At 38.6% G+C, this 26,009-nt stretch overlaps 1 protein-coding gene across 15 annotated transcripts in view; it reads left to right on the top strand.

Annotated features, from left to right (window-relative positions):
• The window catches only part of nav2a (neuron navigator 2a), a 299,433-nt gene that overhangs the window by 223,890 nt on the left and 49,534 nt on the right, over window positions 1-26,009 (top strand). For all 15 annotated transcript variants that reach the window (XM_055004563.1, XM_035946341.2, XM_055004401.1 and 12 more), the window contains 4 exons: window positions 2,165-2,274; window positions 2,361-2,469; window positions 4,130-4,558; window positions 12,268-12,390. In XM_055004563.1, coding sequence (XP_054860538.1) covers window positions 2,165-2,274; window positions 2,361-2,469; window positions 4,130-4,558; window positions 12,268-12,390 — 771 coding nt within the window. The remainder of the gene's footprint in view (window positions 1-2,164; window positions 2,275-2,360; window positions 2,470-4,129; window positions 4,559-12,267; window positions 12,391-26,009) is intronic.

The following is a 26,009-nucleotide window of genomic DNA, read 5'->3' on the forward strand; positions in this document are numbered from 1 at the left end:
GAGTGCACATCTCTCTGTTACGTTTGAAGATAAAGTCTTGGTTTATACAGCATGTGACAGTGATTCATGAGGTCGGTTGCAAAGAAAGTTTCATTCAAACCTGCACACTGTCCTAACTACAAAAATGCATTCATTCTTGACATTTCACTGCCAGACCTTATGATCTGAGACAAAGAGAAACTGACTTAAACAAGGAATGACTAACTCCACAACTAATTACATTCCCCATGTAGTACAAGAAGGCACAAATGCCAAACCACATTCCCAAGTAATGCCAATATCTCCAAAATGTTGCTGATGTCATAGTAGATGAACATTTCCAAGTGAAAAATGAGTGTAGATAAACAAATAGAATCCTTAATAATCAATACAACAAGATGTCATCTTTTATGAGACTTTATCGTCATGTGTATCCCACACGATTTGGGGGATATACACACTTTTTGGGGATAGGAGTTTGACCCTGGATGTTCTAAAGCATTCAAATCACAGATGTTTACCCATTTAATTAGGTACATTTTTGATTGTTTACAGTGTTTTCCATCTTTCTCTGTTATTGAAAATGGTCAATGTCAGTAGAACAATAGCTGCCTCTAGAACAATGCCTCTCCATTGGCTGCAAAGTTAGAGCCAGTCCTTATTTAAGATGGCTTGTGTTTTCCTACTTGAAGGTGTAGCATGAAAACATTACAAATATGTTTATTTTGTATCTCAGACAGTGTGCATAGCTGTGTTTTAAACTTTTTGATATGCTCAACCCTCTCCTGCTCAACTGTCTCATGAAAAAGATGCGTGAAAAATACTCAGTCTCCTTAAAATAAAGTCATTGAACCACTGCACGTGGTATATCTCAATATAAAATAGTAACAAATTAATATAAATGGAATAATGAATTAATGAATTAATTTTCAATGTCAGATTTATTTATATAGCACTTTTAAAGGCGTATGGCCAACCAAAGTGCTTTACAGTAAAATAAATCATCAACAATATGAGAACGATAAAAAAATAAATAAATAAAACAGCAAATAAAACAGATAAAAGATCCATTAAAGGTGACTCTATAATTAATTAGGGTCTATTTGTTCAATAACACACTTGACAACAGTTCAGGGTGAAGCTTTTAATTTAAAGCAAATTGGTGTATAACCCTGCTTCTGTGTGCCTGTATCACAGATTGTAAGAACTTGTGTTAAGTCATCAAATGCCTGATTGTCTGTCAGCATCTGAAAGTGTAAAATCCGAATCGTTTTTTGAGCGTTTGACCATCTATAAACTGTTAACCGGCAGTCTTTCATGAGCTCCTCTGTTCTTGTGCTTTGCCTGCCTTGTGTGTGCTCATGAATCTGGACAAGTCTGTGTGGATGCAGTGTGCCTCTGACCTCTGTCCTGGTCCCAGTGTGATAAGGAAGGAGGTCCCTCTCGCTCTCAATAAGTCCTTTCTAACAACCACTCATTAGCTTCCTGTGCCGCTGCCTTCTCTGCCTCTGTACATTCAGACCTGCAGCCGACCAGCCAACCTCCACATAATCAGACCTCAAAAACCTCCCCTTCTGCTGTATAGCTGTCAAATACTATTAGCGGCAGGATTATGCCACCTCCACCTGCCACAAACACTATGCTTGACAGACATTTTGTGCGATCAATGCTCAAAATCAGCTTTATTTACTCCACTGCAGTAAGGAAAACACTCCAAAGCAGAAGAATTAGTGCATGGAAATAACATCATGGATTAGGTTGGTTACCCAGAAGCCAAAGAAGAGTTTAGATGATGTAATTTTGTGCATGTGAAAGGCTGTCGGTGGTTTTAACTGGCTCAGTGTTCAGTAGTCAACAAGGACAAAGTCTGGAATCAGCCAAAGACCAAAGGCTGCACAGAACTAAGGCTTTCCAGCGTCATCGCCTCAAAAAGCTACCAGCCAATGCGGTGACTCAACTGTATTGATTTATCCTTCAAAGACAAACTTTCCTGGCGTGTGGAGCTTAGCAGGCATTCATGTTGGACCTCGGTCACAAGACTTGAAACGCAGCAGATTTAAATCTTTAATCGGGTTTATCCCTCTTTCGTGACAATTTGCTGAATATTAGGTCTCTGCTAAGTGCACAATAATTCACAATCAATGATTTCCACGCTTTGATCCGTTGCACAATTTGCTTTTCCCAGATCCCAAACGGACGGCGAGGGAACGGTGAACGCCGAGACGGGCTCAGGAGGAAGAGGTGGAGACGTTTCCTTCACCAAGACCAGCCAGACCTCCATCGAGGACCTCTCAGGTGGGTCATCGCTCACAGGGAAGAGATGAATCATGTCTGAACATGCAGGTAGATGTTGCTGAGATTGTTTTTCTTCTCTCAATCAGGTGAAGATCCAGAGACAAGACGATTGCGAACTGTCAAAAACATTGCAGACCTGCGGCAGAACCTGGAGGAGACTATGTCGAGCCTACGAGGAACTCAGGTCACACACAGGTAACAAGAAATTCATTTATTTACCTGCTGGAATTTAAGCTTCTTTTACTTGAAACTTTCCTATAATTGCATTCATTTAATTTAGTTTTATCAAAACTAAAAATCAAATCTCAACCTCGGTAAATAGCGTATCCAGTGGTATGTTTCTGAGGCATTTTCAGTTTTGCATATCGACTCAGCAGCGCGTATAAAGAAGTTTATAAAACGTGTTGCATTAGAAAACAAAACCCCTCTGTTTGGGGATCATCAAGTGTAGCGCCTTACAATGGCTGCTATGGTTCAGTGGTGAACACAGCGAATCAGGCTCTCTGCTGAGGATTTGAGTCAGTGGCTGAACTGCCTCGTGGTCAGCAGACTGTGTCTGTCTACGTTTACAGGTAATAGCTCTTCTTTTGTGGCTTTTTTCGTCGTCTCATCCTCCCTTTGAGGGGTTTTAACTTTGATCGCAGCGCATGTCTTTCATGTCCTCTGGTTTTGCTCTTATCACTTTCCCTCCCACTGAATTTCCAGCTGGTCTCTGGTTTTACGTCTCAGCGCTGACCCGGCTGTCTAGATTTAGATTAGGCTCTGTTGTAAGGTTAATAAGTCTGTTTTTTTGTTTTACACTCTAATAAAGGATCTCTTATCTTTACTCTCTACCATTGTCCATCCAGAAGACAATGCAGTTTCACTATTAGATTGATTTCCAGTTCTATTTTCTGGATTGTATCTCAAAATTATTTTAAGTGACTTCTATGAACTGAGCGACCAGATTGATCTTGAGCCAAAAAACCTTATTTTGGTGGTGATTAATTGTGTGTAATTTCCATTGTTAGGCAACATTAGGCTGTTTTCTGTTACAGCAAATGACGAGTCTTTGAATAGAACCTCATCTAAGAACAATGAAAATGTGTATGTACCCTCTGAAGATTTGAAAGGCATGCTATCTTTAAAAAAATCCCCAAATTAGCACATTTTATCCGCATAAAAAACTGTTTAAAAGAAGAAACAGAATTTTGGAGTCTTCAGCTTTTTTGACAGTCCTTGAATTAATCTACCGTGACTTCACATTCTGTCGGAAGATTTACATATAGATATTTTAAAACATGCTAGTGGATTTAACAGGAATGTTGTACTGAGAAAATTACACTTTATCAGCAGAAAACTGTAAAGACTGAAAGCATCACTGGATTTTCATCAAGAAAGTTCACCATATCTAAGCTTGATATAGTGATATTTCCTCAAAATCACTTCATTCTACATGACTCATTTCAAATCTGCCAAAAATAAACATTTGCTCTAACCAGATTCAGTAAAAAGCAGAAAATTCTGCACTCTTCAGCCATTAGTGACTAAGCTGTGAAAAACACATCACATTACAGAAATTAGGGAACTTTTCAGCAGGTAGAGTATAGTCAGGAGGCAAGTATGGAAACAAATGTATGTAGTAAAATATTTGTAATATATAGAGTCATCATTTTTCCACTTGGAAAGGTTTTTGAAAAAATATTTGCAATATAAAATGAGCCCGTAGTGAGTATAAAATTTAACAACAGCAAAAAACAAGTTTTTTAAAATTTTAAAAATGCATGGAAACTGCTCAGTGTTCAGAAGGTTTAGCTGTTCAATATCAGCTTGTGAGTTTTATTGGAAAATCGTTTTTCTTTTTCTCTCTGCTCAGCACCTTGGAAACCACCTTCGACGGCAGCGTCACCACAGACATCAGCAGCGGTGGTGGAAGCGGCGGAGGCAGCGGCAGCAACAACAGCGGAGGCGGTCGAAGCATCCTCAGCCTCACCTCTGCTCGCCCATCACTGTCGTCATGGCGACTGGGCCAGTCCAGCCCTCGTCTGCAGGCGGGCGACGCCCCCTCTCTGGGGAACGGCTACGCCGGCCGGGTGGTCGGTAGCCAGGGAGGACGCTACCTGTACCCCGGTCACCTCCGGAGGCAGCTGGCCGGCCGGGGAGGAGCTCTGTGCAGCGTGGAACTCGGAGACAGAGCCGGGGAGGACATCGACCTGGACGGCATCGCCATGGAGGTGACGGGATACATGAGCGACGGAGACGTGCTGAGCAAGAACGCCGTGCGCACTGACGATGTCACCAGCGGGTAAGTGGACCACACTATTAGGAGTTTTTTAGTCTTCAATACAGGCACTGAAAAAACAGAAACAGTTTAATGATGAATTGGGGAATTTTGTTTCTTTATCAAGCAAAAAACTTTAACTGGTCTCTAGCTCATCCAGTAAGGGATTTTCCCTGTTTATCAATGTAAATAGATTTAGAATTTAGTTTTTGGGTTGTTGAGCAGGTGAGCGGAGGCGTTTTCACTGGTTGCTAGGCCTTGTGGAGACGTCTTACTTACTTCCTGGATTTTTTTTGCTCCTGTCACATTTTTACAAATTGTGGGTTCATTTTTTACTGCAATATAAAGTCATCCACCTATTTGGAAACAGCACAATGGCTAGAAGTAAAGAAAACTCAGTGCATCATGACTCAGTTAAAACACCATAAATCAGAGAGAACAAAAAACACTGAAAGTTTATTTATTTGATTATTTATTTTCATTTTTATTGGAAAGGCACATAGGTGTTACGAAAGCTGGAAAAAATTGTAGTTTTACACACTATAGATATTTAGCTATTGACATTTTTGAAGTGTAGCCCTACTTTTCTCTATTTCCATATTTGCTGCCTGCACTTCAACCAAAAAGCCCCTGAATTTTTGCCATGTGACTGTTGGTCATAGTTGAGCCACTAATTGCTTCACAGTTGCACCAAGAAGCGCACATTGTTTTCATTTTTTACAGATTTTGGTTTGTGCAAATTGTTTATTTGTGACAACTTTTTGGTTAAGAAATTTAGAATAAAGTGATTTAGATGTGAAATAGTGCGACTTTAAACTTAGATTTGGTTAACTTCCCTGACAGAAGGAAATCTTTGTGAAAGATAAGTATTTACTAATTGCACTTTTGCATCCATGCTTTTCTCTTATCATTTCCGTGTAACAGGTTGTCCTATTAGGAGATTTGCAGCTTTTCTTAGTTTTATCATTTTAAATAGGGTGCCTTTTGTTTTTGGGCTGTTAATTGGACAAAATATGTAATTTAAAGACTTCACATCATTATCTCTAAACCTGTAAACCTGTTTTCCATTTTTTTGCGTTTTGTTTTTAGAATAAATAAGTAACTGAGTAAACTATACACACATATATACCAGTCAGCCACAACATTAAAACCACCTAACGTTGTTTAGATCCTCCTTGTGTCACCCAAACAGTCCTGACCAATTAGGGAACGAGCACAGGACCTCCAGTGATGTTCTGTGGATCCTCTGATGGGGTCTTGGATAATGAGTCTGTACTTCAGTTTTATTTCTAGCACATCTCGCTCAGCCTCAATTGTGTTTGAATCTGGGGAGCATGGAGGCCAAATTAATGCTTTGGTCTCTTTGTCATGTTCCCTGAGCTGTTCCTGGGCAGTTTTTTTGCGATGTAGCTGGAAGAATTTTCGTCAGGATTGTTGTTGTAATGGTACTTTACATGCAACAGAATTTAGGCTGGTGATACATGTCAGATTAACATCCACATGAATGCAAGACCCAAGGTTTCCCAGCAGAACTTCAGCTGCGTTGTACTCTCCTTGCCAAGTTGAGCCAGTGTATTAAAGCTCGCCAGAAGAGGGCAGTAGTGTTCCTCGGTCATACGTCTGTGATCGAACCATCAGATTGTATCCCACAGTTTAGCATCTGTAGCATGAGCAGCATTCATCCTGTGTAGTGCAGGTCCCACCGGTATCCCATCTCTCCGTCTGCAGATGCAGTAATGCTGATACCCTGATAACCTGTTTATTTGCTCCCTCAGAGCCAGTGTCCATGTTGCAACAGGCCCCCTTGCATACCTTGGCTGTAACACTGTGCAATTTAAAGCTCTGCTGTCATCATTATTATCAGATGGAGCTGTTAAAGGCGCCTTCAGATGGCATGGAAAAGTCAGAGGCAGAGAGAGCCAGGTCTGGTAATAGAGATGATTAGATAAACTGTAAATGTAGATAATATTCTGTGAAATTGCTGATAAAAAACCCACATCTCTTATAAACTGGAGAGGAAATCGTGTGCTCTCAGAAGCCCTGAGGCAGATTTAACAGCGAGGGGCCTAAGTGCTCTTGAAGTACTTGATATGCATGAATCAGACACACCTGGGCAGGTGAGTGATGTGAGCAGGTGAGCGGAGGCATTTTCTCCCTCGGAAAATTGGATATCCAGGCTGGTGGGACCTTTAAAGAAGCCATGGAAAAAAATATTAAATAAAATTTCTCTCTTTGTTAAATCATTTCCTGCAGAGACTATCTTATGGTATGACACAAGGCTGCAATGTGAGATTATATTTCTGTTTTTGCTAGTAAATTGAAACAGTTTCTGGGTATTTTTTACCCCTTTATCACTGTTGGATCATTTCTTTCTGCAATATAAAATCCTGCACCTCCATGGAGACAACCATCGCTAGGGGAGAGAGCTCAAACATGGTTTTAGTGCAGAATAGCAGTTATAATGCCTTAAATCACATTTTATTGAAAAAACCTGGAATCAACATGTACAACATATTTTAAAGCGCCCACAGGTTTTACCAACACTGGAAAACAATGGTGGTTCTGCATGTCTATAGACTTAACTATTTACATTTTTTAATTGTTTCCATACGTAAACACAGCCTGCAGTTTAGGTAAAAAGACCCAGAATTTTTGCCGTGTCACTGTTGGTTGCAGCTGAGTCACTAATAGCTTTACAGATGTGCTGAGCAGTGCAGAATTTTTTGTTTTTTATAGAATTGAAAAAAATGATCATTCTTTCTGTTTTTACAGTTTTTCACCCAGATAAATAGTTTCATTTTAGCACTCTCTAAAGGATAGCATGCTTTTTGAAACCTGCCAGAATGTATGGGGGTGCAGAAGGTTAATTATTCCGCTGACACTGCTATATAGAAAGGAAAATCCTCACATTTTAGAAGCAGGACCCTATTAATGTTTTGCATTTTTATCTTAATAATTGGCATTTTAAGTGATTTTCAGTCCTTTCCACACTACAGTAGATCGAGCAGATTTTACGACACACAGTAAAGAGGTTATTTTGAGCTGGTTTTGGTGTTTGAATGTTAGATTGTCTTTGTGTAAACCATACAGAACGTGCTCGGTGTGTATTATTGTGGTATAATCCCAGGGGATGAAGTGATGGATGACTGGCAAAATGAGCTTTTATCCAAATGGCAGCATGTTGACTAGATTATGTTCTTTGTGCAGGGGAGAGGGGTGGAAGCTGCAGCAGCCTAACATGTGTATGTGGGGATCTGTGTGTGGGTACAGGCATGTGGGTGGAGTCACCCTGTGGGTTAACCATTTAAAACAGACACAGACGGATGACCTCCCTCTATTCTCTGCATCCTCAGGCCCTTTTTAGAGGTTAAGCTCCATCACAAGCATGTTAGCATCCACCAAATAACTGGTTCTTCCACACAGAGGTGGGATGTTTACCCAGAGAGGAGGAGCTGGCATTTGGATTACAGCAGTAAACTCTCACAGTTCAACTCTTTGTAACCTCTTAAATGCCACTTAAAGGGTCAATTCACATATGTTAGCAAAAGGGGCATATTTTTTCTAACCCCCTTACCTTTAGCGGTATCTGAGTTGTCTCGGTTGTGTGGTTTCCAACTCAGTGGAAGACTTGTGGAATTTAATATTTAGACCTTGAATTAGAAAAACTGTTACTCTTAATAATAAAAAGACCCTACAGTAACAAAATTTCCCCAAAAATCTTATGAAGATTGAGTTTTTTATACTACAAATCCCACAAAGTTCATTCAGTTTCACCTTAGAAATAAAACTGATTTTTTTTTTTAAGAAATCCCAAACAATTTTTTTTTTTTACAGACTTTGCTTGAAAAGACCTTTGAAAGTTGAAAATCCAGCAATTCTTTATCTTTTAACATTTTTACACTCAGATAAATTGCCTAATTTTGGAGATTTTTTTTAAAGATAACATGGCTTTAAAACCTTCCACGCGGTTGATAAGTGATTTTTCAGCAAATGAAACTAAAACAACTGCAGGAAATTTTGATTGAAATGAGAACCTGACACTTCAAAATCTAACGATTCTTTACGTTTTAACAGTTTTTCACTCATAAATTGTCTAATTTTGGTGATTGTTTTTAAAGTTAACATGGCTTTAAAACCTGCCCATGGTTAAAAAAAGCGATTTTTCAGCAGATTAAACTAAAATGATTTTAGGAAATCTAGGAAAGTTGAACATCTAACATAGTAAAAGTGACCCTTTAACTCAAAGAATAATATATGACAAAGGTACATTTCTTTAAGACATTTCTTGTGCTTTTTAAATAGATTCTGATACCTTATTAATGTAATTTATCAAATTTCAGCTTTTTAAATTAGACAGATTCTTTATTTTGTTGCATTTTGTTGTAAACTGGATATCTCAGGGAAATTGTGATGCAATTTTTTGACTATTTTGTGACATTTTGCTGGAAAAATTGCTAAAAAAAAATCAGTTGAGAGTTGAATCAGTTAACAAAACAAGTTCATTAAAGCTCTAGACGTTCCTAAGCAATGTAGACCCCAAGCTGAGATGACTAGCTCAGCATGTTTTAATTTATTCAGCTTATTATGACTGCTGCCGCACAGACAACATGACCGGCGAGACCACTTTTAGTATCAGCGGCGGTTTTCTTCCATCTCCAACCCCCTCCCCTCTTTTGCCTTTCGGTTTCTGTGGCCCGTGGAGATGAGGGCACCCGCCTCCTTGGCTCGGGGGCATGTTGCCTGATCTACCCCTCCTTCCCTCCCATCCCTCCTCCACCTTTCCTCAGACAGGCCCAACCTCCAGCCAGGAGAGAAAGAGCATGTGGAGCTGAGGACGGAGGCTGCATACCAACATTGAGCTCTCAGCTCGCACATGGACGCTTCTGTAGAGTCTGTACACGGAGAGAGTGCTGGTATTTCAGTTGTGATTATCGCCATGATCAAACACGCTTTCACCTGCTGATATCACACACACCAGGTCAGAGCTGATAGCAGACAGTAGCCTGACGGCTGTAAACGGGCTCATTTCTTTGGAGATTTTCATCAGCGAGGAGCAACACTCACCTGGACTTGTTTGATCTGCTGTGGACAGACTGTGTGACCATGTTTCAGGCAGACAGGTACGTCTGAGGCTCTGCAGGAGACTGTTTGTTTTCTTCCTTAGAGCGTGACATTTAGTGAATTTTCTGCCGTCCACACCACACTGCATGCATTGTTTGCAAGTCAGATATCTCTGCAGTTTCATTTACTCGTGAACTTTTGCTTCTGTGAGCTGCACGGCTGTGTAATCTCCGCCTGGCTGCTCACTTTCAGCCCGTAAACCGTCTTGTTTGGACACGTTTCTGCTGCTGCAGAAGGTTACAGGTTAACCGGCGTCTGAAACAAGAGGACATGAGCTCAGTTACTTATTAGTGTGAACGAATCTGTCCGGAGTGATTGTGTGTGTTTGTGCCTGGCCGGTCGTCTTTAAGGTGACTTTGCTTTGTGATGATGGATGTCTTCCTTGAAGCTCAGCGGATCCCCCTCCATGTGGATCTTCTGTCAGAAGGGCCCAATATTTGTCTTTTGTTGTTTTTCTTGTCCCTAAATAAGCCTCATATCAGTAGCATAAGTTCTTCTTGCATTGCCCTTTCTGTTTGGTTGAATATGATTCCAAAAAAGCATTGAATTTGTCAGATATTTAGTCATACATGAGTCATGCAGTTTAACCTTCTGAACTCAAAGCACTTTCTGGGCTTTATTTTTGCTCCTTTTGTATTTTTACTCACTGTGGGCTCATTTTTCGCTGCAATATAAAATCTGGCTCCTCTATGGAAACAGCACAGCCATAACTAGAAGTACAAATAACTCAAAAAGGTCTTCTGTGCAAAATAAAAAAAAAACAATAAGGTCATAAATCACAAAAAAGAAGAAATAGAAGATTAATTTTTAAATTGAAAAACCTAGAATAAAAATGTGCAACGTTTTTCCAGGTGTCCACAGGTGTTTCCAATCCTGAAAAAATGGTGACTTCACATACTATTGATATTTTTCTACTTGCATTTGTTTCCATATTTGTCTCCTGTCTGCTATGTGTAAACACCGCCTGCAGCTTTGTCCAGTTCAGCCAAAAAGTCTGAGAATTTTTGTCACAAGACTGTTGGTTGGAGCTGAGTTACTAATGGCTTCACGGTCCTGTCAAGGAATGTGGAATTTTTAGTTTTTTACAATATCTGGTGAATGCAAACGCTTTATCTTTGGCATTTTTTTTTTAAAAACAAGACATGCATGATAAAATGATTTTGATTACATTTCATGATTTTAAACATAAATTTGGATATTTTTCCTGATAGAACAGTATGTCACACATGAATAGTTCAAAGACTTTCTGAAAATGGAAAATTTAGGGATTTTTTCTGTTTTTACGGTTTTTGGCTCTGATAAATGGGGTCATTTTAGGGATTTTTTTCAAAGACAAGATGCTTTTATACTCCCTGTAAGGTCTTGGGTTGGGTTTATTTCCATCGTATTCCCTAAAGCAATTCCAAATACTTGCAATAATCCTTAAAAGGAAGAGATTAATAAACAAGCATGTGAGTTTCATGAAGTTAACTGAGAATATGAATGTTTTAGTTCAGATCAGGTCAAAATCCTTTTTCTTCTGGAAGTTTTGTGGTGACAAAATGCTGACTTTCCAGGTTTGCTGCTAAAACACCGTTGTATTTACATCTTATTGGATCCAGCCAACAGGATCTGCTCTGATTCTGTCTGACTGCACAAAGAAGCTCTGTCTGTTGGAAACACTCTGCTGTGTGTGTGTACTGTATATACATCCAGGTGTAACTGTGTGTGTGTGTGTGTGTGTGTGTGTGTGTGTGTGTGTGCAGGGTTCCCTCTCGCTGATCGACACAGAGATAACACAGGAGGCGTTTTAGCAGTTGGCTTATTTTTCTACTCACTTAACTGCAGAAACAGAATCATCACAGTCACCGTTCCAACGGTCCGGCCTCGACTTTAAAACAGCAAACGTTTCATTAAATTACACCCGAGTTAAACGTGTCAATATTTAGCTCCATTAGCGATCTCCTCCACAGGTAAATATTTGGGGGGATTAGTTGGTGTTGTTTTAGTTCCAGTGGGAATGTTTCAGCTTCAGACTGTAACGGCTACAAACTGTCAGCCTCTGACTCCAACATGCGATAAATCAGGTCCCTTTGAATGTAATTTTCCGTTATGAAATGGAGTGAATGCCCTACTTAGCCTGCTCTTACATTCACAGGAACATTTTTAGCTTCTCTTAAGCTTCCTTCAATCATAATATGTCACTCTGGTCCACTGATGGCCTCAGTGTCGGTGATGAATTGCAATATGCTTCCTGCAGGAGTAAAGAACAGCCTCATCCTCTGTGCCTCTTCTAAAGACCACTGTTGTTTACCACCACTGGCCACATGAGAGAAATGCATCTTTGTTAAGTTGGAGAGTTTGCTGTCTTCTGTGTTTGTGTGGGAAACGTTTAGCCCTCAATGATGGGAGTTTAGCCTCAGCCGGAAAACTAGATGGATGTGGGCTCCTCCTGCTCTATATATGACACACAATATGTAACAGCAGCAGCTCTGGGAATAAAGGCCAGTGTGTGCCTTTAAACAAAGTACTGCACGACTTCAGGTCATCCTCTTGGAGATCTTTTATTGTGTATCTTGGAGCTGCTTTATGGTCCCTGTGTCTAATAGGTTTTGTTGTGGGTTTTTTTGCAGCTACATGACTGACGGAGGTTTGGGTCTGTACACGAGGCGTCTGAACCGCCTCCCCGACAGCATGGCCGCCGTTCGAGAGACGCTGCATCGGAATACGTCGTCTGGACAGGGAGATGCTGACAGGTAGGACTGAAACATCTTAAAATTCCATCTGCTTGGGTGCCCAGATAGCTCAGCTGGTTGAGCGAGCGACCCATGAAAGCAGCAGCCTGGGTTTGATTCCAGCTCACGGCCCTTCACTGCTTGTCTTCCCCCCATTCTTCTCCCTGCTTTCCTGTCTGCCTCAACTGTGCCTATCAAATAAAGCCAACAAAAGGTCAAAAAAATTCCACCTGCTTGTAGAATAGCTTTGAGGAATTTCAATTTCTCAGCCCCAAATTGAACATACTGAACCTACAGTGTTTGTTCAAAGATAGAAATCAGGTGTATAAATATGCACATACATTGTATGTTTCTAGTGCTTTCTGGTCTGTTCTGAACTCTAAGTATAGAAAATATATGTTTTTTTAATCATAGTGTGGATAAATTTGACAGAAGTGCATTGAAGTGACGCTATCTCCTCTGGAACACTGGACCATCTTAACTTGTGGCATGCAGAAACACTTGTTAAAAACATTGTGAAATTTCTTGTCCGGGGGGTTTAACGTGGTATGTTTGCACATGTAGGTGGGAAAATGGTCTTAAAGCATAAAACACACATAAAACACAATCTCTGGAGCAGCTATTGAACATTGATTAACCAGTTCTTTTAAAAGTACTTGAAGTGGATAGCTGGACAACAAATGGAAAACCGAGGCTGCGTTCCAAATCGAACACTTAAAGTTAGAATTTTAAGCGCATACTGCAGCTGCATTTAACTACGTACTGTTTCATGTATTATGCATACAACTGGGACTTAATACTTGGTCATAATATCGTCTGTAGTGCAAATAAGTTGTCATCTGTGCAGCAATTCACACTTGTTTGTGTGCATGTGAGACCCCATGACATTACTGTGCAGAGGATTGTGGGTCAGAACAGCTGAAAAAGCATGCTAACTTGAAAACTGCAAAATCTGAGCAAATCTAATAGGACGTATAGGTATTTTTAGCATTTTAAATACTGTTTATTACGGCATACTGAGGCTGCATTCCAATATCCATACTATCCAGCTATATAGTACGCCAGAGAAAGATTTAGTGTCCCGATACAAAATTCAACTACTTCAGTGTGAAAACATCTTGCTGTAATTGAAAGCGTTACTAAAACACAACAGTTTTACAATCAATTTGTGTTTTTACACCTTTACCGACCTATTTTGGACCGACATATGCAGCTGAGCTTTGCAAAACACCAAAGTGCTGATGAGTCCTGGGTACATATTTCTGTTTTATCAGGAAGTATAGGCCACAACATGCAGTGAAATAAGAAGATCCGCTGAGCGTTTGTGCATCTGTGGCACTTTCTGGGGCATCTCGTTACAGCCTAAGTGATTTTTCGAGACGCTGTGGTCTTTGTCCTGTCACAGAGCTGCAGAAAGATTTGGTTCCTGGCGAGTTGACAGACGGAAATGGATGAAGGCTGAGCAGAGCCCCGCCGTGGTGCGAGAGAGTGATGGGGGGTGGATGGAAAGAGAAAGAGAGCAGAGGGGGAGGGAATGAGCTCTATGTGAAGATGGACTGCAGTATGGAAGAATGAAAGAAGTAGAAGTAGATGTATCAGACTGATTGGTCTCAATTTATATCCAGCTGTTGTCAGCGTGTGGTCATTTATTAAACAGAAAAAGTCCTGTTTCTTGTGCTTTAAAAGGAGGAATGTTTAAATTATTTAAATTAATTTGAATCTTAAACTGTTGTGTTACACAGACGCACTGTAAAAAAAAATACTGACACATTCAAAAACTGCTGTAAAAAACAATGCAAATAGGAGCCAATATCTGTTTTTTAAAAAAGAAATTTTTAGCTGATTTAAATACAACAGTACTATGATTTTATCATCTGAAAGTATAAATTGCTATTTATAAAAATATAAATGATTGATGTCATCATTATTTACAATTTTGCCATGTTTTTTAATAGTAAACATGTAAATGAATATGCTTTTTTAATATAATTTAACAAAACTGAGAATATGTAAAAATAAATCAAGGAAAAAATAAAAGTAAATTCAATATTTATCCCTCAACATACATATTTTTTCTTTCAAATGAGGTAAAATAACTTTAAAATACTGCCATTTTTGCTTATTAAAATATAGTTTAAAAAAAGTAAAATTTTACAATCAAATGTTGTAAAAGAACAAATGAACTTTTGTGAAAAATACAGATTATTGATGTAGATGTATTTAAAGGTTATGTTTCCTTGTTTACAGTCATCATGTAAATTTATACTTTTTTCTGTGATTTTACTTGATATTATCCATATTAACAAAACAGGGGAAAACCAAAATTACTGTAAAATTATTTACCATTTTTCAACCCTTAATATACAGAATTCTTTTAACTAAAGCTAATTATCTTTAAAACTTGGATTTTTTTTTCGTGATTTCAATACAATAAAAAATTGTAAAAGTTTACAGTTAAATACATTACAGTACAATTTGTAAAAAAAAAATCATTTGTTTTGGATGTTATTTAAAGTTTTGGCCTTTTTTTATAGTCAACATGTAAATTAATAAATTTTTTCTCTGTGATTTAATTATTTTCTGCAATTTAGCAAAACTACAAATATCTGTCAAATAACAGTGAATTTCTAGTTAAAAGCTGTTTAAAAACTCATTTTTTACAGTGCAGACATGCTTGCAGTGGTCTTGAGTGCTTCTCGTCGCCTTCATCCGTAAATCCTCAGGTGTGGCTAATTTCCTGTCTTCCAGACTTTTGACCTCTGGCCTCTCGCTGCCTTTTTCCCTGCAAACACACTCAGTCCTTCACATTAAACTCCTGCAGCCCTCAATGCAAACTGTCCTCCTCCTCACCTTTCATCTCCCCCCTCTCCCCTCTCTCCCCATCCCTCCTCTCACCTTCTTATTTCTCATGTTTTGATTAGAGGCTGCAGCAAAGAGCAGAAACTGGAAAGCAATTAAATGATAAAAGTCGGGGAATTTCTCCTCTTTTTTGTCGTTTCATTTTTGCACTTTCATGTTTCCTTGTTGGCTTTAATTGACCGAATAGGCAGATGTTATGTTTCTCTTCTTTCATGATCTTCAGACGGCTTAATTTTTGGTTTCATGAGATTAGAGAGATGAGAAAAGAGAGAGTTTTCAAACCGAGGAGGGGATGAGGTGACTCCCCTCCTCCCAACCACACCGACTCCCCCCTGAAGGAATGTCTGATAAATCTGCTTACTGCTTTTACTTTGGGATTAATTAGGAGAGTTGGAGAAGCAGCAGATAAAATACATTAGCATAATAAATAGAAAGAAGTGGAGCAGGAGGGAGAAGGAGGGTTTTCTCTCTTTAATTCATGAGACAGTTTGTGCAGGACATATTTTTATTTGTGTCAGGTCTGAGCTCAGAGGTGTAGGCGGTCTGTATTTGCTTACTGGGTGTGCGACCTGTCTATAAACCTGCGACAGTTCAAATGCTTTTTTTTTTTTTTTTTTTTTTGCATCCTATGGAGCAGAGCTGGGGGTAGGTGTCGGGTGTTACCGTGGCACCGGGGCAGAAACCTTGTGACCCACAAACCAGGAGGTCACGAGCTTCAAAGGGTCGAGGTTCACAGTTAAGAGCGTTCCAAAAACTTTTAAGCCTTCGTGCTAAAACCTCCAGATCAGACCTGAACTAATGAGCAGTGAAGGATGCAGCAACAAAACACGGTGTTGAAACGTATATTTAGATAATAGGAAACCATACACTGTAAAAAAAAAAAAAGTACAAAAACTGTGAAAATCTGCCGACAAGGATGCCAGAAAAAAAATTTAATAAAAAAATAGTAAAAATAACTGCAAACATCTTTAAACTAATGATAAATTTATCAAATTTAAAGACAAAAAAAATATTTTACAGTTACATATTGTGAACTAACAAATAACTGCCCTGGAATTTATCTACAGCTTTGAACTTTTTTTAAAAAATTAATATGTAAATCAATGCTTTTTTTTAGGTGATAAAACTAGATATTCTGTCATTTAATAAACTGTGGAAAATCAATGAAATAACAGCAAAATTTTGGACAATTTATGGTTAAAATTGAAATTTAAAATAAATATTTTTTGTTAAAAAAAAAAGCAAAATTTAACAGTTAAATGTTGGAAAAGAACAGAAAAAAGCATACTTTTGATGAGGACTGTTTAGTTCTTTTTTTAAACATGTGAACTGATACATTTTACTTGATTAATAAAATAGGGAAAAACTGTAAAATTACAGTTTAGCTGTCATGTACCATTTTTCAGTCTTCATATACATATTTTTCCTTTTAAATATAACAAAACATCTGTTAAATAATATTTTTTTTGTTAATTTGAATAAAGTAAATAGTAATGAAATTTAATGGTCAAATGTTGGAAAGGATTTTTTTTGTAAAAAAATGCAGACTTTTGATGTCAACAGTAATTAAACTTTTGGTCTGTTGGTATTTATTATTATTATTTTTAACAGTTGCCACATAAATTAGTACTTTATACTGTGAGTAATTTAATAAAGTAGGGAAACATATCATGTGCAATTTTTCAGTCTTCACATACATATTTTTCCTTTCAAATATAGTCAAATATATGTTTAAACAAATACATGTTTGTTGATTTAAATACAGTAAATGTTTATGAAATGTAATGGTTAAACCATAGAAAATATTCAGATTTTTGATATCGAGATTATTTACAGTTTGAACCTGTTTTTTTTTTTTTATCATAAAAGCATGTAAATTAATATTTGAGGATTTTTCCAGCTATCTTTAAAACAAAAACAAACAGGGAAAATCTGTAAAACAACAGTAAATGGTTTAAAAATGTGAGTAAAACAGTGAAAAAACTTACATACAGTGTATGTATTAAATTATCAGGTGCGTTAGTGACTGACAACCCTTCTTGGAAATACAAAAACTACTTTGACCAACTGTCACATGTATGTAAAGCAGCAAAGTGAGTCATGGGCCAACCGGACCTGCGAGGCAGAGTACAAGCAGAGACAATGGAGACTAGAAGCTCAGTGTGTGTGATCATGCTTATCCCTGTCATTTATCTCTGTGGCTGCAGCAAGAGGAAGCAATCTATAACGGTCTGTCTTCTGCTTTGAATCCTCTTTGTTAACGCAGACAAAGGAGTCGTCTTTGTGGTGTGAAGCTGCTGTAGCTCCAGAGTAAAAACCCTCCCTTCGTCCTTCTCCTCGCAGAGATATCATTTCTCTCTCACAAATGAGGACGTGACACAGAGAAGAAACAAGGGAGTACCACACAAATAACTCATCTGGGGAATGATAGCTGCTGCGTTCACATGAATCAGGATAATGAGGGTGCTTAAAGGATCCCGCTAATGTTTTAGGATTAGCATTTCTGTGAATGATCCATCCCTCGCCTGCATTTGTCTTGTTGGTGTCTGCACAGAAAAGGCAACATAATCCACCGCAGAAAACAGAAAGTCTTCATTTTGTTTTTGGCAGCGTACAAAGCTGAAAAGACATGAAAATGGCAATATATTGTTTGTTTACTCTGAATTGATTTAAGAATGAATGCATCCACACTTAGAAGAAAAACCAAATGATCTCAGCACTTTAAAAACTGCAGTTTGTGGGCAATTTTTACCCACTTTAGGCTCATTTTTCACTGCAATATAAAGTCCTGAACCTCTATGGAAACAGCATGACTAGAAGGACAAGGAACTCAAAATAGTCTGTGGTGCAGTATGACACAGTTAAAATGCCATAAATCATGAAAAAAGTAATAGAAAAGTTGAATTTCATTGATTATTTATTGTGCAAGAATTAAAAAAAAAACATGGAATCAACATGTGCAAGTACATACTTTATATATTTTACTACTTCTATACTTGTCTCTTATCTGGTCTCTGTAAACACAGCCTGCAGTTCAGCCAAGTTTAGCTTCAAATTATCAGATTTTTTGTCATGTGACTGTTAGTTGCAGCCAAGCCAGCCACAACTTCCAGGTTTCGCTGAGGAGCACATAATTTTTTACTTTTTTACCAAATCTGGTGAGAGCAAACAGTTAATTTTGGTGAATTTCTAAATAATACATGTAGGATAAAGTAATTCTGATGAAAAGTCACAATTCTGAGGTCAGATTTGGTTCATTTTCCTCATAAAGGACTGTCATAAAGTTGAAAATCCAGTGATTACTTTTGTTTTTACAGTTTCTGGCTCTGATAAATGGTGTCATTTTGACAATTTCAAGGAAACGAATCCTTCCTTTCAAACCCTCTGGGGGATTTTGGGGTTCAGAGAGTTTAGCTTACAATCATAAGCACAGTTTCAAGGATGAGTCATGTCTAGTAAAGGCAATTTTGCATCATTATGAAGAGGCATGGCAGTAAGCACTTTGACACGAGAGGTTTTAAATCAAAAACATGAAATGCCTAATGGAGCACAAACACTCCAAATCATTTGTACCTGAGTTGTAGGTACAACTAATTAAAGGGGAAACGACTATAATTTGCGTCATTAAACATACTTTTCAATATAGGAAATGCCAAAGACAGGCACATTGCATTGTCAAGAAGTGGTTTAAATAACCAACAGAAATAAGGAAGGTGGTTTTATTCACTTCTGCAGCTGTTTTACTGGCATCCTGTGACAGTTTTCTCAGATACCTTCCATAATACTAATACCTTATATATTAGCTTTACATGTGTAGCTTTTTAGATGTAGATTCAATGCTTTTGTAAAGTTGTTAGCATTGCCTTAGTGTTTCAAATATATTGTACAAATATACTTACTACCTTTGTGGAAGTAAATCTTCAAGTGTGAGTCTTTTAAAGAGCCCATATTAGACTTTTGGGAGTTTCCTGTTATTTCACCTCAGAGCAATGTGACACACTACATTGGCAAATCAAACCCACACAATCACACATTCCTGGAACATCACTCTGCAGTGTGAATTGTGTAATTCTGCTGTGATTAATTTCCAGAGTACAAATCATTGCGTGTTGTTTTTGGCGTCTGATAAACTAATGGATCTACCGTGTTGCTCAAACGGGCCTCCCTGGGTTGTGTTTAGTTTTCTTTCTGGTACATGAAAGACAACGTGCACATCCCACCTCACTTATGCAGCCCCTAGCAAGTGCATTGTACTAATTTTCACATTACTGTGATTCATGTGCACGTTATTTTGTCTGCCCTTATCATGTGGAATCATTGTGTAGCTGCGAGTTTGATGGACGATGCTTCAAATAATCCATGCTGATGGTTTATTGTCTGAACTGCAGCCTGTCTGTGGGTCTGGAAGCAGTTTTTTTGATTTCCAGTTTCTCTCCAGAGGCTTGTAATTCCACCTGCGATTGAGCTGAAGTTGTTTGGAACATGTTTCACAACACACACACAGTCACACACTTGCTACAGGCGCTTCAGTGTAACACACACTTGCCCAGAGCTTCAATATATCATCCCTCCTGTCTGGACTTGAGCAGGTTCCCTGTTGGCCTCAGGTAGGGAAAGAGATGGTTCGCCCTCCCTTATCAGCCCAGCTACCAACAACACCTGGCACTGCATGAGTCTCACCCTCTACCTGTCTGTCTCTCTGTCTGTCCTCTGTAACCCCACCTGTTCCCCTGCTTCAGCAGACTCAATGTTGTGGTTTCCTTCCAGGCTCTGACTGTAATAATAAATGTTGGATCAGTCTCCTCCTTTCACTCTTTTTCTTCTTCAGTCTTTCATGAGCCAGCAGTATATTTGTATGAAAATTACATACAGGAACACAACTTCATCTGTACATTTACTGGAGATAGACCGATTATTGACCAGGCCGATATCTGACATTTTTATGATAATTGGTATCTGTATTTTTATTGGCAGATTATTGATAAATGAAACGCTCTACTTCAGGTCTATTGCAGCCTCCTCTCTCTGTCTGTTTCCCTCTGTGGTCTCAGAAATGTCTGTCAAGCAGGAAAAAACGAACAAGAAACACAAGCCATTGGCAAAAAACAGGAAATTATCTCCTGTCACAGTCGCTAAGGTTCGGCTAATGGCTAGCAGACAAAAAGTAAAAAGAAAATGTTGAATTTATTTGATTATTGACTGTACAGAAATTGAAAAACAACCTTCGAGTCAACAAGTGCAAGTACATACTGTATATATTTGACTATTTCTGTAGCTTCCATACTTGTCTCCTATCTGCTAGCTGTAAACACAGCCTGCAGTTCAGCCGAGTTTAGCTTAAAATTTGCAGAATTTTTGTCTTGTGACTTTTAGTTGCAGCCAAGTCAACCATACCTTCCTGGTTTCGCTGAGGAACACAAGCCATTGATCACAAACAGGAAATTATCTTCTCTCACAGTGGTTAATGCTACGCTAACGGCTAGCAGCTAAGTTAGCAGTCACCCACAGAATAACCTGATACTACAGAGTCTGGAGAACAATAACTAATAATGCCTTACGATATGGACCTTAAAAGTGATAGAACGGTGAAAGATTAAGAAAATAGAGGACAACTGATCAATCTCAGTAGATCAAACATAAACTGAGGAGATAATGTAATCAGTCTTATTTCTATTTTACATATTCAGTTATAGTCACCCCTATTAATGAAGAAGTATAGTTATGAATGATAGGTTCTCTGCTATCACATGCAGTTAAAAATGTATTTCATGTATACTGGTTCTAAACATCAGTTATCGGCCTTTCTTCATTAGCAGTAACAGGCATCGGTATCAAAAAAAGAGAAAAGAAAACATATCGTAACTATTACCCCTAAACCCTCCCTAGTCGTGCTGTCGCTGCTTGGAGACAACATCAACCTGTCACCGCTGATCACAGCTGCTGTTTCAGGTCTTCTCCAGTAACCGTCGCAGTCTGCTGTGTGAATGTGTGTGTTGGACTTCGGCTCCACTCTGGAATACCAGGAGCGTTTGGTTAATGATGGCTGAAGGCTGCAGGCTGAGTCAGTGTTCAGTTACCAGGATTAGTGGCACCACAGCAAATGATGAACTCACCTAAACCATCTGTGGCTGTCAGTGGAGGAAGCAGGATTTTTTTTCATACATGAAGAGATGGAAACTTTAGGATTTGATTATGGCTGCTGAAAAACACTCACACTAACTGTCGGGAACTGAGTATCTAGTAGCAATTCTGAATACCTATTTCTAATAAGAAATCTGCAATGACAATGAAGAAATTCTATGATGAAGGTTTTTTTAAGGGTCAACACTCATATCGATTATTAGTATTCACAGAGACTGATAAAACGAATTTTGGAACTGATATTCACTATCATTCGGAAGTTTGGGATCACTTAGAAATGTCCTTATTTTTGAAAGAAAAGCATTTTTTTTCAATGAAGAGAACATCAGATTGATCAGAAATCCAGTGTAGACATTGTTAATGTGGTAAATGACTATTCTAGCTGGAAACGGCTGATTTTTAATGGAATATCTCCATAGGGGTACAGAGGAACATTTCCAGCAACCATCACTCCTGTGTTCTAATGCTACATTGTGTTAGCTAATGGTGTTGAAAGGCTAATTGATGATTAGAAAACCCTTGTGCAGTTATGTTAGCACATGGATAAAAGTGGGAGCTTTCATGGAAAACATGACATTTCCTGAGTGACCCCAAACTTTTGAACAGCGGTGTACATTTGTCAGTGAAAATGAAAATCACAGTGATAAATTTTAAATAACAAAAAGTCCAACACAAAACCATGTTGAAATGTTTTTGTTTTTTATGTTACACATATGTTTAATTTAAGTTTTATAAGTGTTAATAGGCTGTTACCCAAGATGTGTAGTGAATCACATGGAAAAATGTAGCTGCACTAGAGTTATAGTAGCACATTTTTGCATTTATTTCAATGAAATATGGTTATTTTGTTGGAAAGAAGTTTTTGTAAGCACAACAATAATACAAGTAATCTGCAAAATGCTAAATATCTGAGCCAATACGATGACAGTTTGCGTTGAGTGCAAAAACTAAGTTAAATACGTTTATAATGGGAATTCCACTGTTGTCGGAGATGCATTACTATCACAAGCTGGTGGGTTAAATTTTCTTCTCATTTTTGTCTTTGGATTCCATTTGACTCAAACATTTCTTGTATAGCTTCATATCTTGGCATTGTGTATCCACGATTGTGAAATACACGTTTATTTAGTTTATTGAGGAAATAGATTAAAGTGGTATGTTAACACGTCAGATATCTGGGTAACTTGGTAGAAATGGTGCAGTCAAATCATAACTGAAATCCACTTTTCCTGCTGTATCTGCTTTTCTTTTGTTGTTCTAGTGTCTGACCTTTGAGTTGAAGTCCCAATATGTGATTATTTGCTGACTTCCTCTGCATGCTGACCATGTTGAACTTCAGCTACCGCAGCACAGTCACATGTTGAATAAAAATATAAGAAAAACTGACTAACTTAAGTGGGAGGTTGTAAAAAAGAAACATTCAGTGACATTTTGAAGTTACAGCAACTGACCTCAGAATTTGATCTTGGCAAGAAAAAGGAAAAAGCAAAGACGTTTGTGAATATATTCCATCAATCTTCCACATTAACCCAGAAGAGAATGTTTTAAACTCTTCTCCTTTGTCTCCTCTTTCCTTATCTCACTCAAACACTCACTTTATGCAGCCAGATATTTTTTTCTGCGGATATCCAGACTCTGACGCAGCCTTTGACTCCCTCGAATACTAAATGCTGTAACTGCCTCCCAGCTACGTTCATGCTGGAAGCTGCTGAGTCCCAGCGGTGTGTGTGTTTGTAATGAAGCCATGTCGGCCAGGCATGTGTTGGGCTCGCGGGAGTCGGAATCCGTAGCTGTTCGATTCAAGATGTAAGGTCAAATATATTCCCAAGTTAATGAAGCTCCCACACACTCATACCACAGCTGTTGTTCAATGTTTTCCCACCTACACAGCAAGAATCTTATTCATTTTAATCTTATCTCTTTAAAAGAAATAGTCCTCTTGGCATTTCTGATCTTTTGACTAAAATAGAAAAAGCTAACGCAAACCAATTTTTATTTTGTGGGAAGGGTTGAGTGTCTTATTTAAAGGGAAATTGGGAAGAACTGATGAGGAAAAGCAAGATGTTTGTTCAAACGGAGACAAAGTCCAGGGAGAAATGATGTTACTGTTGCCATGGATACTGTATCAGCAGACCACCACCTCCTATCCCTCAGGGTTTCTAACCAGCACCTGCCTCCTTCTGCACAATTAGATGCATGCTAAAGAGGGTGGAGCTTAGGTGAATTTTTATTTCAAACACTGCAGCTTCAGCCTCCACAGTTCTTCTCACTTCTATCTTTATCCTCACTGTTCTATATCATCTCTTTAAACTTGTTTTCATTTTGCCCTTCTGTCCAATTTCTTTGCTTTATTACTCAGCTGAGAGCAATAAGGTATATTGACACACAGAGAGAGAAAAAAAAGCTTGATATGCAACAGATATTGCAGCCAGATTCAAAATCAGGACGTCTGCAAAGTATATGAGCTCCAGCCAGCAGAACAAGCCACCGAGCCAGCAGTGTTTTTGAAGGGAGAGGTCAGAGGCTCGTTCCCATGTCTCTGGTCCAGTCTGGAATCTGAACCAGGCCAACAGGAGGAAACAGTAGATGGAGAAAGTAGAACAAAGGAGCAGAACACAGTGATTGGTTTGTGGGGCCGTCAGCACAGGGTAAGTTTTCATCCTTCATGACTGATATTTTCCATAAGTTTGGGTGCAGATGGAGATCAGGCAGTGGGTTCGTGCAGGTTGCAGCTTTAAAGTATAAACTTGATTGTTCACATATCGCCATGTGAGCTGCAGGAAAAGCTTGGGGACAGAAGCCTGCATGCAGACTTGAAACAGGTTGTAGACGGACATATTTTGTCCCATGTGTTTGAAATGGTGTCATTCACATGAGAAATGATCAGTTTATGTCAGATTAAACCCTTTAAACATGAAATTTCCAATTGTACACTCCTTTAAGCAGCTTTAAGGTTGGAAAACTCAGGAAAAAATCTCTTTATTTCACACTGTAGCCATCTGTAGCAGCTAATACCTTGTGTTTGTGAAAATTTTCTCACTATTGTAGTGTAGGTTTGAAGCATAGGCTGAATGTAAAGATGGACAACATTAATGCTCCCTAGAGATGGAGCCAGAACCTGTAACTACATGTAAAGATGTGGTATTGAGGTCTCCACCACCCGGTTTCTACCGCACAGAGTCTGGTTGCAAATAATGTCACCAATGCAACATGACAGCAACATTTTCCAACATATTCTGGTTTCAGGAAGCGGTGCAGCGTCAATCATCTTAATATAAAGTTTATGGTCTGAGCTGTGTTTGGGGTCGAAGACGTCAGTATCAAGCTCAGTAACTGTTCAGAGTGTCGGTTACCGGGTTTCTGTTATTAACCCTCTGAACTCCAAGCAGTTACTCCGTTTTTTTTTTTTTTTTGTTTTTTTTTTTTTTTGCTGCTGTTACATATTTACTCACCCATGGGCTCATTTTTCACCACAGTATACAGTCCTGCACAGCTATGGTTAGCATGCCATAATCATAAACATAAAGAACATGGTTGCATTTCTCTCTGAAGTGTTACCAATAATGAGGAAAACATCTTGGCTTTATATGATATAAAAATTTAGCTACTTACATTTTGATTTGTTTCCATACGCAGCCTGCAGTTCAACCCAGTTCAGCCAGATATGGCCTATAGGTTGCACCAGGAAGCAGACCATTTATTGTTTTTGTTGTTTTTACAGATTCTGCTTATGGCATGCAGTTTACTTTTTGAAATTTAGTGAAATAAAGTGATTTCGATGACTTGGATTAGTTGGTTTTTCCAACAACACTGAAAGTAATGCAGGACCACTGGAAAGTAAAAAAATCCAGTGATTTTTTTGCATGTTTTTGTGGTTTCTTGCTCTAATAAATGGTGCAATTTAACATGTCCTTCAAACATACTGGAACCGTTTGTGCTTCAGATGGTTAGTAGGCAGTGCATTGTGTTTTTGCTTCACACAACAAATTTTTTATCTAAATTGAATGTGTATTTTTATGCTGTGCAACTAAAAATTAAGTTAAGATGGTGTCATAACTGAGAACAGCTGCAGAACAAAGAGAAAAGTTGAAAAACTCCCAACGGACACTCCTGAAAATGTTTAATTTCCTTAAAGTGGATCATCATCTGTCATCTGGAGACACTTTCAAATAAAGTTTCAAACCAGATGAGCATAAAACATAACAGACTCCAGTAAAAATCTGCCTTTGTGTCGTAGCTGCTCCCCAACATAACTGGTCAATTTTTACTATTTGTCTCTGAGGGATGTCATGAGCATGTTTCCTAGAGCACAGGTGCAGAAGCAGGAGTTCCAGCTTTGTGTTTCATTCTCGCACTGAGACAACGATTTGTTGGTTTGTATGCGGTGTGTGTTTATGTAGTGTTTGTGCACACATGTGAGAAACTCCTAGTTTGTCTTTTTTGCTTTTTGCTGCATGAATGGATGCAGCGCGGTGGAGTCGTGTGCCTGCGTTCAGCGATGCGTGTCACGTGTGAAGAGCTTGGTGTGTTTTCACCGAGCATCCGGGTGAGTGGGTCGAATCTGTGGGATTGTGTGTTTACACATCAAACACAGGGTGGGGAGAGAAAGAGCGGAGTCAGAGGAAAACCAGTGTGAAAGG

The sequence above is a fragment of the Amphiprion ocellaris genome, chromosome 1 (assembly GCF_022539595.1).
Source record: "Amphiprion ocellaris isolate individual 3 ecotype Okinawa chromosome 1, ASM2253959v1, whole genome shotgun sequence".
NCBI classification, from domain to species: domain Eukaryota; kingdom Metazoa; phylum Chordata; class Actinopteri; family Pomacentridae; genus Amphiprion; species Amphiprion ocellaris.